Source organism: Rhamphochromis longiceps, linkage group LG7 (genome assembly GCF_057381845.1).
Source record: "Rhamphochromis longiceps isolate RC_006_pf linkage group LG7, R_longiceps_female_GT1.1, whole genome shotgun sequence".
Lineage (NCBI taxonomy): Eukaryota > Metazoa > Chordata > Actinopteri > Cichliformes > Cichlidae > Rhamphochromis > Rhamphochromis longiceps.
Genome location: NC_140563.1, coordinates 42,298,449 through 42,312,284, shown reverse-complemented (window position 1 = coordinate 42,312,284; position 13,836 = coordinate 42,298,449). Strand labels below are relative to the sequence as shown.

General features: G+C 40.6%; 1 protein-coding gene across 1 annotated transcript in view; it reads left to right on the top strand.

Annotated features, from left to right (window-relative positions):
* Positions 1–13,836, top strand: part of bcr (BCR activator of RhoGEF and GTPase) — a 94,876-nt gene that overhangs the window by 73,412 nt on the left and 7,628 nt on the right. Inside the window, exons 6-16 of the mRNA XM_085413730.1 lie at positions 1,011–1,068; positions 1,182–1,234; positions 1,691–1,825; positions 6,227–6,348; positions 6,703–6,868; positions 7,098–7,217; positions 7,646–7,721; positions 7,915–8,019; positions 8,369–8,446; positions 8,721–8,818; positions 9,663–9,794. Of these exons, the coding sequence (XP_085269856.1) occupies positions 1,011–1,068; positions 1,182–1,234; positions 1,691–1,825; positions 6,227–6,348; positions 6,703–6,868; positions 7,098–7,217; positions 7,646–7,721; positions 7,915–8,019; positions 8,369–8,446; positions 8,721–8,818; positions 9,663–9,794 (1,143 nt within the window). The remainder of the gene's footprint in view (positions 1–1,010; positions 1,069–1,181; positions 1,235–1,690; positions 1,826–6,226; positions 6,349–6,702; positions 6,869–7,097; positions 7,218–7,645; positions 7,722–7,914; positions 8,020–8,368; positions 8,447–8,720; positions 8,819–9,662; positions 9,795–13,836) is intronic.

The following is a 13,836-nucleotide window of genomic DNA, read 5'->3' as shown; positions in this document are numbered from 1 at the left end:
ATGATGACTAACCGTCAGCTGTGTTCAATTAGTGTGTTCAGTCAATGAACATTGCCTAAGAGGTATTGTAGACTCTGAAAGAGTCAGTTTAGTCACTGCTTAACATTTTTGTCCCCGATTAAATGCACTTGCAAAACACACTGCCATCGTTCACCCAAACAGCTTTTATAATTCCCTTGCATTTAAATTTTAATGCTCTGCTGAATATTTCTGTGCAAATGCAGCCAGAGGCAAGATGTGATGTGTGCCCATGCGTTTAATATTGTTTGAGGATAGCGGATGGTGTTTTCTGCAGTTTTCTTTGGTGAAGGCCTCTATTTGGCTTCATCTGCAATTAGAGCACCTGTAAAATAGGAGCTCTCCTGCACAGGGTGTAGAAACTGTCTCATAAATTGGAGTATTTTTATCGAAACTTGAGTTTCCAAACGCTTCATGGGCTGAGAAGATATTATACTCTGGCCTCAAATCTAGCTTTGAAAGCTGATATAAAATCCGGTTTAAACTTCGTCTCCCAGTAGAGTGTTGTACTGAGGCCGTCCAACATAGATAGGAAATGTGCAAGCTCCAGCAACATCGCAGCTCTCGTCATACATTTTGGGATATTTCTGTTTGAACGGCAGCCAAGGATTTAGATTTTTTGAGGGGGATTTGAGGAGAAGTGTTTTTTAAACTGCTATGTATGAATTAAACAGAAAAAAATATATTGATCCTAAATAATGATCTTTTATTATGTGGAAGAAAACTGCAGTTGTGAGTTAAACTAGTTCTCATGCCATTTCTTTCTCTTTTTTGTCAAGCATGCGTTAGTTTCTGCCACACCATCAGCACATGTCTGTGTTTTCTGAGGACCAGTAGTCAAGAGTGGAGGCTGGTATTTGGAAGTAGATGACCTTAAAGCTAAAGAATGAAAAGATAGTAACTTCATCGTGTTTTGTCACTGAAGAGACTTTTAAAGGTCTTTTTATACATTTTTAAGCCACTGTTTGCACCTTTGTTTTGTACCCAAACAGAACCTGAAGGTGAGGAGCCCCAAGGACTGTAAGGAGACAGGCAAGAACTCACTAGAAGGTCAGCTCGTGCCACACTTTACACCCCTTCTGTGTAAACATTTTTATTGTCTATATGTTGCAAATGGGCTCAGTAAAAAATCTGTCTGTTATCTGCTCTTTTTTCGTTTATAGCTTTGCTTTATAAACCAGTGGACAGAGTGACACGCAGCACTTTGGTACTTCATGTAAGTAATAGAGAACGTGCAGGCCCAGCGATGCTCATTAATAACTGTGTTCTACTGTATTTTGGGAATTGTGATGTTTTCTCACAAATTAAACCATGAAAGAATGCGTTGGGTGATCAAAGAACAGCCTGTGTTTCATTTGTCATTGGTTAGCATAATTGCTTATAATTTTTTTTTTTTTTTTAAACCTGACAGCCCGTCTTTTTTTTTTTCAGCTGTTTTATTGTACTGAACGGTTCTATGGGTCTATAGTTTATTGAATCTGTGAAATCTTATTGTAGAAACATTGAGCCATAAAGCTGTGTGACTCATCCATACATTTCCTGGACTGTGTGTGTAACACTTAAAAGGAAAAGAGGATTATAGTTAACTCGTAATAAGTAAGATTTGCTATACTGTAACTTTATAAGTTGAAAATATGCTTCTGCATCTCAATGTTTCTCCTTGTACTGCTAGGACTTGCTCAAACACACACCCATCAGCCACCCGGACCACCCCCTTCTGCAGGACGCCTTGCGGATCTCCCAGAACTTTCTGTCTAGCATCAATGAGGAGACGACGTCCCGTCGCCAGACTTTCAAGAAAGGAGAGGTGAGTGTTACAGAGGTTTAAAAGTCACGCTGAGGTCTGAGCTGATGTCATTCTTTGGTCCAATTATTGCCTTGAGCAGCTCATAGGAGGTGTGGTATATTCTGTTGTCTCGAAATTGTAACTATGACTTTAATAAACTGTAACATTAAGGACACATCTTTGACTTGAATCTGTTAAAATGAAATGAAATTACATTAAATTAAGTCAAAACTCACATAGTGCTTGTTCGGTACACCCTCTAAATGACCTTGAAGTTGCTACCATAGGGGTCTACCAGATGCACCAATCTGCAGCCTAAAGCAGAGCCCATGTCCTTATATGGTCATACCAGGGTTGTCTAGTTGAGAGCAATTCCCCTAACGCTAACACAGTTGATCACAGCCGCCCCCACCCCCGCCCCGCTGTCTCTCTCATCCCTGGAGATGGCTTGATGCACATGAGTGGATGCCTCTTGATTGATAGCTTGCGTGACAGTGCCGTACATAATGCCTTGTAATGAGCAACCAGTCCGCTCTGACTGGCAGATTCCAAGTTAATTATTCATAAATTGAGAGTGGGAGGGAGCGAGCAAAAAGGCTCCTCCCTCACTCACCGGGAGGTCATTACCGCACCCTTTCCTCACACGCACGCACACACACAGCTTCACATGCTTTCTCATTCTCCTGGTCTTGTTTGCTTTTGAACATACATACACACGTGCCCATCTGTCCCTCCAGGCGCCCATTTCCATCTCCATGCCGCCATACCACAATCATGAAATTTTTATCATGGATTCATGAAAGCAGCACAATCAATGAGGCTCATTATATTGTGCCTCGCTATGGATGGAGCATGCGACAGACTTGATTTGATTTTTTTCAGTTCCTTGTTGAATTTACAGACTCCAGTCTGTACATACATGTCACAGTGTTGATGTGAGTGGTTTACATTTAAGTTTATTTCAGTTCAGCTGTCGTAATGTTTTTCCTTTCTTCTGCTGTTATGCCATAATGAGAGGACGCGAGAACAAAAGGAAACAGGTCAGAGTGCTCAATTATGATCTGACCTGAAATCTGCTTGTGAGCAGCCTGTGTTTTTAGTCACTGGAGGCATGCAGGAGCATAGCAAAACAGGTGCCCCCCAGAGGTCCTGGCCTGGCCACATGAGTGGGGGGCGACACAAACACAAACTGCTTAATTAAAATGCAAACGATGTCGCTCACTCGGCTCTGTTTTCCTTGGGGGGAAAAATGCTCCTGATGTGAGTGGAGCTAAATGTACACAGTCATCTAGACCCTTCAGCCTGTTAATAAACAAACGTGTCCCGAATTTTTTGTACAAGATAAAAAACCACACACACACATGCACACACAGACGCAGTGTGGCCCTCTAAGCATTTACTCTAAATATAAACACAGACCTTTTGTAAACTCACGTCAGTGCTTGCGCGCTGTCAGCGAGGCACCTCCAGGAGATGGTCAATATTTAATCGGCGTCCTCTGCGTCGGCGTGCTCCGCCCGATGTCGCTCTCTTTCCACACTTACGCTGCTGATGTTCTGCTCAGTTTTTACAAGGAAAAAAGAGAGACGCGTTTTTTTCCGAAGATTCATGCTGTAAAAAATGTCATCTGATGTGCGCAGACGGCTGGTTTGTTAAAGATGTCTTTTTTTTTTCTTTCCTAGTTGCAGAGCAAAGAAGCTCGATAAAACGAATGAGCTCGTCTTCCCATATTCTCATTTCTGCCTGCATCCGCATGGTGGCTGTGAAATAGTGCATTTATGCATCTGCATTAAATCTACGTAATAGATGCACAAACTGGTCTGAAACCCTGCGCTTTAATATACATCATAAACTAATGTGCACCTCCTAGAAATGTAGCTACACATTACATCGAAGCAGTCACCAAACAGCTCTACGAATATTCAGTGCAAGAATCTAAATTAAGCCTTTTTTTCATGAGTTTTTAGATATTTTATTGTTGTTTTTTTAGTAGCAGAAAGAGGCCACATCTACATATCTTTTGTCCCATAACCGTCGGCTACATGGTGTTTGAAGCGTCAGCTTTAACGATCATGTAAAGACCAGATAATGCTATGCTGTGCTCGTGCTGTTAATATGCATGCTTACAGTACAGATTCATATTTTTTAGCGCTGGTTCCCTCTGATGTGTCAAATCTTCAAACTGCTGCGCAACACTCTAAAAATAAACTGACTTGACAGCATGTAAGCTGGCACATGTATGACATAGACAGAGCTTTTTGATTGGTTGTTTCTTTTCTAGATAGGAAGTATCCTCCGGGGGTAATGTTACATGTGGAGCAACTTCACAGAACATCTGAATCCCCATGCAAACGCATGGAGACTGAGAGATGTGTACACTGCTCAACAGTGGCTGGGACAGTATAATCCTGATTAGGCAAATAGACCTGGACAGAAGAGAAGAAGGCATAATGAGTTTTTCTTTGTTTTTTTAGGGATCCTCTTGTTGTGGTTGAACTGACAGATGTAGATGACAGTTTCCAGTAGAGATGGCTGTCAGACAGACAGTAAGCAGTTCATCCGGAAGCTATCTATCACAGCACTTGGTCGTGATCACAACCTTGATTGTGTAGCTCGTGATGAATAATTATATCCTTCAGTGGGAATTAGTTTTCTATTAGATTGTTATTTCAGGGATCAGAATGTGATCGTAATGTGCTGTGGGATAGGCAGCGAGTGCGTGCCTCGACAACAGATCACTGCAGTGGAGCTGCTGTGGTGATATGTCACTTGGTTCGCCGTCTATCTACAGCTAGAAACTGCTGCATGACATCTGTTCTGTCGAGAGCTACTACGTCTCTCTCTGGCTTCTTCTCTCCTTTCCTTCCTCTCTCCCTCTCTCAGACCTTTCCTTTTTATTGGGTCAGAGAGCCCCCCCCCCACCCCATCACTGACACTTTTCTTTTAAAATCATGCCCCATTATCTCTTTCCCTCTCTGTCTTGGTCATCCTCCTTTGATTCTCTCGGGCTTAAACACTGAGTGACACAGCATGATTCTCCTCCTTGTTAGCAGATGCCCAGTGAGAATTTGTAAGCACATAAACTTCTCTTTCATTAGCGTCATGTCCACTTCAGTGTTTTCAGGCGGTGACAGTAACTGTGTATTTGTGATGGAGAGGGGAAAGGAGAAAAACTGCACAAAGATGAAGACGAGGCATGTCGTTGGTTCTGGAAAGTGTGATGTCATGTTTCAGGGTTTTCCTGTTAGACTGACAGGATTTGGGAAGTCAAGTGCTGGTGTGAAATTGGGGTCTGCGGTCATTACATGAAGAAAAATATGGTTTGGTTGCAGTGGAAGATGTAAAAGGAGCATTAAAGCCTCATTCTTTGGTTGGACAGTTTTTCTGGTAATTAGCCAAAGGAAACCCATACAATCCAATAAAGCGTGTGAAAAATTGAAACTTTACTAGATAAATTTGAACAGATTTAAAAAAAGTATTTAAAGCAATTCAGTAGAAATGATCACGTGTACAGTCAATCAGAAGAATAAAAGTGGTGTCACAAATGAGTGAAAGGGATTTTGTTGTCTTTTTCCAAATTGCATCTCCTTTTTACAGTGAACCACTTGGATCTAATCTCTAACCACAAGTAAAACAAAGGTTATGACCATTTAAAAGCAGATTGTTTCCTTCTGAGCTGTGGTTTGAGCTTCATTTGCTCTCTGTTTTTGTTTTAATGCCCAGTCTCGCGTCTCCTTCTTAGCAAAGGGCATCACTGCCCTCTTTTGGCAAATGATGATATTACACATCTCATTATATAGTCTGACATCAGTGATCAGAGCTCTGGTCACTGATGTCACAAACATCACTCTTCCTCCTCTCGTTTCCTCCCTCACTCATCCTTTCCTGTGTGATCCCATGGTTCGTGATGATGATGCCAGATCAAGCATTTGAAAATAAATTTTTTTAATGTCTTTTGGGCGATGGGGAAAGTAATGATTGCACACAATGAGCTAATGAGGTTTTTGTCATTTTTGATGCTGTAAAGCTAAACTCCTCTCTCCCTTCCCTCCTTCACCGTCCTTTCCTTCTAGTGTCCTCTTTCACACACTTGTGGAAGAGAAGTAGGAATTTGGGAGAATGGAAGGAGCGATAATGCTTTTAGATGCGGCACCTAAGAAAAGGTTCTGCAAACTGATTGTGACCTTTCCAGAGAATTTCACACATTTATTACTGTGACTCTTAAAATGGTCTGAGCTCCCTAAAATGCCGCCGCCTCCATTACCCCCATTATCCAGACTGCCAGCAATTCAGTTTGGATGCACATTTCTCCAAGTGACTCTGTTTTTTCTTTTTGTTTGTTTTTTGTGAGCTGTTTAGTTATCAGCATAAAAGTGTTGTCTTTTTTACTGACCCCCTGAGTGTTGTCTTTTGTTGCCATAGAACCGCCAGCTGCTGAAGGACAGTTTCATGGTGGAGCTGGTGGAGGGAGCCAGGAAGCTTCGGCACGTCTTCCTCTTCACCGATCTGCTGCTCTGCGCCAAGCTGAAGAAACAGATTGGAGGGTAAGAAGAATCTGCTTATTTTTCTCAGTCTCAGGGATGAGATACACTGACATGCATCCAGCAGATTAGCAGCAATGCTGGCGAACAAGTCTAAAATTAGTAATGACAGTTAACATCTATGTTAGAACAGGACCTAAGCTTCACAACAACAACCAGAGTTATTGACACAGATTTAATAATCTCTATTATTTGAAATATTTTCCCAAAAGACCCTCTTGATATTTTTTTTTGTTTTACAGATAATAAGTACTTTTCTTCATTTATCCCTGGCTCATCGTCTTTCATGTACCCCTTTTTTTTACTTTCTTTTAACCAACACTCTCCTTTTAATTTCCTGTCCTTCTCCTGCTGCAGTAAAAACCAGCAGTACGACTGTAAGTGGTACATCCCCCTGAGCGAAATGACCTTCCAGGGCCCCGAGGAGGCTGAGCCACTTACCATCCCTCAAGTCCCCGATGAAGAGCTGGACGCCATGAAGGTCAAGATCTCACACCTCCGCAGCGAGATTCAGAGAGAGAAGGTATCGTAGATGTGCTCTAATCCAGATTTCTGCATGCAGATATTCAGAAGTAGACGCTTCTTCGAGTTGGATATGTGCAGTAGTTTCACCGATATCTGTTTGGAAACTTAAACAAGATTATTTCTTTTTTGGTTTTTTTGTATTTCAAGCAGTCCAAATGTAGCAGTTACTCACAGTTGAATAGGTTTTTCACGCTCTTCCAAATAAAGTCAAATATTTTCACCACCAGAGAGCAAACAAGGGTTCAAAAGTCATTGATCGCCTCCGGAAGAAGCTGTCTGAACAGGAGTCTTTGCTCCTGTTAACATCCCCAAGCATACCCCTCAGATTCTACAACAAGAATGGAAAGGTAATGATGCTTTCTATCCTAAACTACCTCTGCTTTTATTTTATCAACAGCTCTTTCCCATCAGCTTCCCCTCACTGCTCCTTCTCCTCATTTTAATTGTTGTTTTTAAAGTTATTTTTATAAATTTTTGGGTTGCTAACTTCTGTTGTAACTGCATACTTTCTTTTTATGAGTGTGTATCAATTTCTGCATGACACCTTGTACAATTATGCTGGCTCAACGTCAGTACATGACAACAGGCATAAAGAGAATATAGACATATAGACAGTGAATGCATTAAACAGTAACCGTGAGACTTGGTCACTGCTGTGAGAGTTGGAGAAACTTAAAGGATGAACATGAACGTGCATTGAGCTATCGTGTTGGTCTTCCTGTTATTTTGTGACCATCTGTTTTTCTCAAACGCCTCTCATGTGTTTATTTTTCAGAGCTACAGTTTCCTGATTTCATCCGACTATGAACGTGCAGAGTGGAAGGAGATAATCAAGGAGCAGCAGAAGAAGTGTAAGTGTCAGTCAGGCTGGACCGGCTCAGTCATCTGAAGTGCAAGATACTAAAATTTGGGCATGTTTATGTAAATACTACCAATCGATTGAGGCTAAGAAATCAATATTTTTTTGCATATCTGTACGGCACGTGGTGTTTTTTTTTAAAGTACAGTGTGATTTAAAATTGAAATATACTGTCTCCCCTCAAGGTTTTAAAACAGTTTCCCTGACGTCCATGGAGCTGCAGATGTTGACCAGCTCTTGTATAAAACTACAAACTGTCCACCACATTCCACTTAGTATTAACAAAGAAGGTAGAGTGACTGTTTTTATTTTGTCCAACATAATTTTGTGTTTTTTACAGACTTCTTTTAAGTTAAAGATATTCATGAGTGCTTATGAGGCAGTTTTATTTACAGCCTTGGTTTGTCTGTGCTTTTATTGGAAACCTTGAGCTTTCCCATAATGTCCCCAGGAATGAAGTAATCATTAATAACTGGGAAAATTGAGGATTGGTTTTAAACCCAGATGTTTAATACAGAGCACGTCTGTTAAACCTCTTCCTTCCTTTTCTCACTCTGTTCCAAAACATGCAGAGATCGGCATGCTTTTCTAGTGCCTCCTAACTTTTTATTACTGTCTGCTCACTGACCGTTTTTCCAGAGGATGAATCCTCCTCCGGTCTCTACGGGTTCCTGAATGTAATCATCCACTCTGCCTCCGGCCTCAAACAGAGCTTAAGTGAGTCACTGACCTTCACCCACGCAACCTTTCAGTTCAATTCAATTTTAATTTGTTCATAAGCAGCGGAAACAGTGTTATTTTTGTTTAAACTTTCAATCGTGAGTGTGTAATTGGATCCACGGGCTGAAATTCGTAGACATTTGATTTGATTTATTTTCCTAGGGTAGCATCAAACATTCAGCCCATTCTTTTACTAATGTAATACATTCACAAAGACGACGTGATTTGCCATATAAATGTAAATTGTATTAAATTGTTTCCTCCCTGCCAGATCTCTACTGCACATTGGAGGTGGACTCCTTTGGGTTCTTTTCAAATAAAGCCAAGACGAGAGTGTATCGATACACCAGTGAACCCAAATGGAATGAGGTAAGAGATAAAGCGTGTGCAATTCAACATACACATACCTTCAAAGCTGGATTTGATGAAGTAGACATGTAGTTGTTTCTGTGACATTATAAAGAGATTGCTCACCCACATGTACCAGCTGGTGCCTGCATTGAATCCTCAGTTGCACAAATCTCTCCATCCTCTCCGTCATATCAGTGCAACTCAGGAACACATACCTGCACACATTTCCGTCTTAGCATAGTTCATGTAGCTGACATCTGGTCTTTTAATCATTTAGGCATCCATCTCCGAGCAGTTAAAAGATGTCTAAACAAATCCAAAGCATCCAGAGCTTCAGCAAGAATATACAAAACACACATATACATACTCCATATATACATGGAAGCAAGCACACGTGCACAAACAAGAATGCATTAATGGCATAGCTGGGTGAAGCAAGAAAAGCTCTGAGACATAATCACAGGATTAGTTCATGTGTGACAGGGTGTGCTCCATAGTGGACCCAATGACTCTTTGAGGATTTTGCCCAGCAAAGTGGAAATAATATTAACTAATGAAGAGCTGCTGGTGATGACTCACATCTGGTCAAAAGCTAAGTGAACCAACGTAGTGTGGGCCTCAAAAAATATGTGCAAAACATATGCAGTACGTTCTCTTACATAATTACAGGAAGTGATGGTCAGCTGCGTTTTGTCGTTGGTCGTATTGAGATGCAATGCCATGGTGATGTCTCTGAAGTTATCATGGCTCTTTTGCATGATCTTTATCTGCAGACATCACTGTATTCAAATATTTCCCGCCCTTTGCTTTTATTTATTCTTTCCTCAATAGCTTTTTTTCTGTCTCTCTTTGTTCGCTGAAGGAGTTTGAAATCGAGCTGGAGGGCTCTCAGACCCTGAGGCTGCTCTGCTACGAAAAGAGCTACAACAAGACCAAGCAGAACAAAGAGGATGGAGACGGTACAGACCGCATCATGGGGAAAGGACAGATCCCGGTATGACATGACGTCACCCTTTTCTCAGCCATGACCACCATGACTCATTGCTGATAAGCATTTATGCCACAATAGGTGCCGCATACCATATGATCAGTGAAGCTTGTTAGAGGAATATGTGATGGATAGGTAGAGGCTGGCTAAATGAAGATGGGTTTCAGTGAAGTTGTCTGCACTTGCAGGTGACTGTAATTTTAAAAAAAAAAGAAAAAGTGGAGTGACTTTGTAGCGGTTTAATAAAAGCTGTAAAAAGCTGTACGTGCTCACTGCTTCCTGCCAGGCTTAGCTGTTTCAAATATTTATCACCACCCTGAAGAATGGGTACTGAGTAGCAGCAAAGTCATCCTCCACAGAGGAAGTAAATATGAAATCAGTACCATAAAGTATTCTCTCCATAATAATGCCAGACCCATAAAATTGCCATTATGCTGAACCCATCTGACTGACCATAGTTTGATGGCAGATTTAGGTAGTCAGGAATTTAATCACGAAGGCAACCCCACCCCGCCGGATACTGCAAAGTGTCACCTAGAAGATTAACAGAGACAAAGGCAAAGATAAAAAACGTGAAAAACAGGAGTTGCTTCTTTCATCCATTGCTACCAAAAACAATCCCTTTTTCTACTCCTTCGTCAGCTTCAGTGTGCGTCTGTGTGTGCACGAGTATGATTGGACATTGCTGTAAGCTTTTTTTGCTCTGTTTACCACAAACACTCACACACACTAACCTTCATGTATATAGCAGCCCATTTGCTCTGGAGTTAAAAAAAACCCCACAAAATAATAGCTGTAACCTTTTAAATGATTGTTACAAATACACTGGTGCAACATTGCGTACATGTTGTTTCATGCCGTATGCACACACACGCATTACGGAGGACAGCTGTATTTATTCTGAGAATTCTGCATCCATGCTGGTTGGAAAAAGCTATCTACACTAGGATAAGTTTCCAAACTGTGACTTACAGTCACATACTCCACCTAGTGGCTCCTCTAAGCCTCAGACACGATCCTATTTTGACAGATGATGTCATTTTAAAAGGAAAAAACTCACAGAGCTGTTGGAAGGTTACTCAGCAGGATTTTCACAAATCCAAGGCAATGTTGCTGCTGTGTTCAGCAAAAGTCACGGTGGCTTATTGAATCTACATTTTACTCTGCAGCTTTTTTGAGTGTTTGATCAGTCAGGTGCATGCTGAGATTAAAAAAATGACTGTTTAGTTTTCAGACTGGCTGGTATCTAGCATAAGAGGCAAAATAAGAGGCAAAACATGGGTGCTTAAGGATTGACCTGATAGATGGGTAATAAGAGTACATATAACATGGATGTACACTTGAGCAGGTCCTTGGTGTGTATTCTAGCTAGTGCAGTTTTTCCTGCATGTTTGTTCTTTATCTTAGAATCAAAGTAAAAAAATGAAGTTTTCTTTTTCTATGATAATTTCACGTATGCTATAAGGGAAGATCGGTGACTCAATCCATGGCTTCTCCAGTCTGCAAGTTGACGTATTCTTGAGAAAGATACTAAACCCCGATGCATCCGTCTGAGCGTTAGTGTGAATGTTGTGTGAATGTTAGACCAAGTGATGAGGCTTATAAAAAGCACGAGTGTGATTGTGTGTGTGACTGGGTTTGCTCAATTAGAGTAGAAAAGCACTACATAAGTACCAGTCCATTTTTGTTTGCTTGTTTTTCCATAATCTTTCCTAAACTTAAGGGTCACTGTAGTTCAGGAGGTAGAGCAGCTCATCTATTAACCGCAATGTTGATGGTGCCATGCCTGGCTGCCCAAGTATCTTTGGGCAAGGTACTGAACCCCAAGTTGCTCTACGATGTGTCCATTGGAGTGTCATTGTGTATGAATGTTAAAAAAGAACTTGTACCAAAAAATGCTTGTATGAATGGGTGAATGAATCAAGCTGTATAAAGTGTTTTTAGTGCTCAAGGAGAGTAGAAAAAAACCAGAATGTAAAAATCACTCAGCCCACTAAAGTTCTAAAGTTTGGTGTCAGTTTGTCACATCATCAGCCTGAATTCCCCCATTTTTACTGCATCATTAGTACTTTCCCTTTCATTCTACACCATAAACATCCCTCTTGTTTCATACTTTCAATTTTTAAACGTACGCATCCACACCTTGCATTCATGGATTGTGTAAAGTCCTGTCTCCATCTGAATGAGCTGTGACAACTATTGTTTACCCTCGTGTTGCAATGCTGGCTAAATTCCAGCTTTTATCATCGTTCACTTGACCAGATTGTCGAATTATTGGAAAAAAAGCCACTAAAAGTCAGAGACGACAGCATCATGTTTGTGTCTGAAAGCTTTTAGGCCGGCGAGGATGCCAGCTCTTATGGCTTTGCTGTTTTTTAGTGGAATGTAATTCTTTATAGATAAATGGCTCAAACCAAAGAGCACTCCAATCTCTTCAGTTTGATTCGGTTGTGAGAAACTTGATCCAGCTTTGCAGCCAACCAGATGGGGCTTATACTAGGTAAACACACCCAGCATGTGTATACTGTGTATGAGCGTGTTTGTTGCGTTTTGTGAGTTGTGTTTGTTCGCACTCAGCCTTTATTGCCCAGGATGGCATGGCTCTTTGATTTGAGTGTAGTTAGTACCTCTGAATAAATTACATTTGTTTATCGTGCTTCTAAATATATAGCGAAGGGTGTAGTGTGTCTGCAAATCACATTTCAAAACATTCTGCTACAGCAGAGTAAGACAGTTGATGCAATTATAACTTTATGCTCTGCTTTTCTGACATAACACAGCAGCACAGTAAGTAGGACAACAGTATTTAAATATAGCCTTGACTTTTTAAGATCATCATAATAAAGCAGATAAACATCAATAATTTATAAAGCTGCAGTGGCTCCAAACAAAATACTGAAGTTATTCTTTCAATTGTAAAAAAGTGATCATTTTTTGATCCGGTTAGATCTAAAATGTTTAATAATATAGATTGTTTCATGTAAATGCACTGCAAAATTAATATTAGGTAAGTACATGAATATTATCAGCTTATTAAAGTAGTAGTTTCATAGTAAGCTGTCCTTATACCTGACATATTATTAGTTTGTTAATGTTCCATCAATGCATAAGCAGCATTTTACATGAGCAACCTGCTTTGTCTCATGCCCAGTCAGAGGATCACAAAATAAATGTTGCATAGTTTCATTGTAAAAGAAAAAATCTGAGGAAAATTTCTAAATATAAAAAAATCTACCATTGAGTATTTGTGTCAAATAAAGGTCTTTAAAGAACAGTGTTTCCATTTGAAAGGTGGTGGAGTAGAAGAAGAACGTAACTGAAGTACAGCAAAATTTCTCAAAATTGTACTTTCTACCACTTCTAATAGAAGACTATCATAAGCACTTTTACTGTTCGTTTATTTTGTTTTTTTTCCAGCAAACATGCACAATGGATCCTGAAACATGTCTTTAGTTTGAATGTACTCTCTGAATCTTCACATGACTCAAATTTCCAAATAATATTTTTATCTGGGCCTCGGTGCAGCTCATCCACTGTCTGAAATCGAGCCATTTTAGCTTCTAACCCAAGGGTGGGGAAACTCCAGGCCTCGAGGGCTGGTGTCCTGCAGGATTTAGATGTGTCCTTGATCCAACACACCTGATTTAAATGGCTAAATTTCCTTCTCAACATGTCTTGAAGTTCTCCAGAGGCCTGGTAATGAACTAATCATTTGATTCAGGTCTGTTGACCCAGGGTGAGATCTAAAACCTGCAGGACACCGGCCCTCGAGGCCTGGAGTTTCCCACCCCGTTCTAACCCTTTAAGACAACCTTTGAGTGGTTGGCTGCCATTCACAAACAGAAGATTTGTAAAGCTGGTGGGTGGGGCCTCTGTCCACTCTCACTGAGATCATACAGATCCAGAAGACTGAAGCCTGAGCTTTTAATTTTTGACTTGCGGTGATTACTTGCATTTATGTTGCTTCATTATTTGAAACTTTCTCAATGTTCAGTATGAGTATCCTTCAGTGTGAGCATTTATGTTTTTTTCTTTATCATGTTTCCTC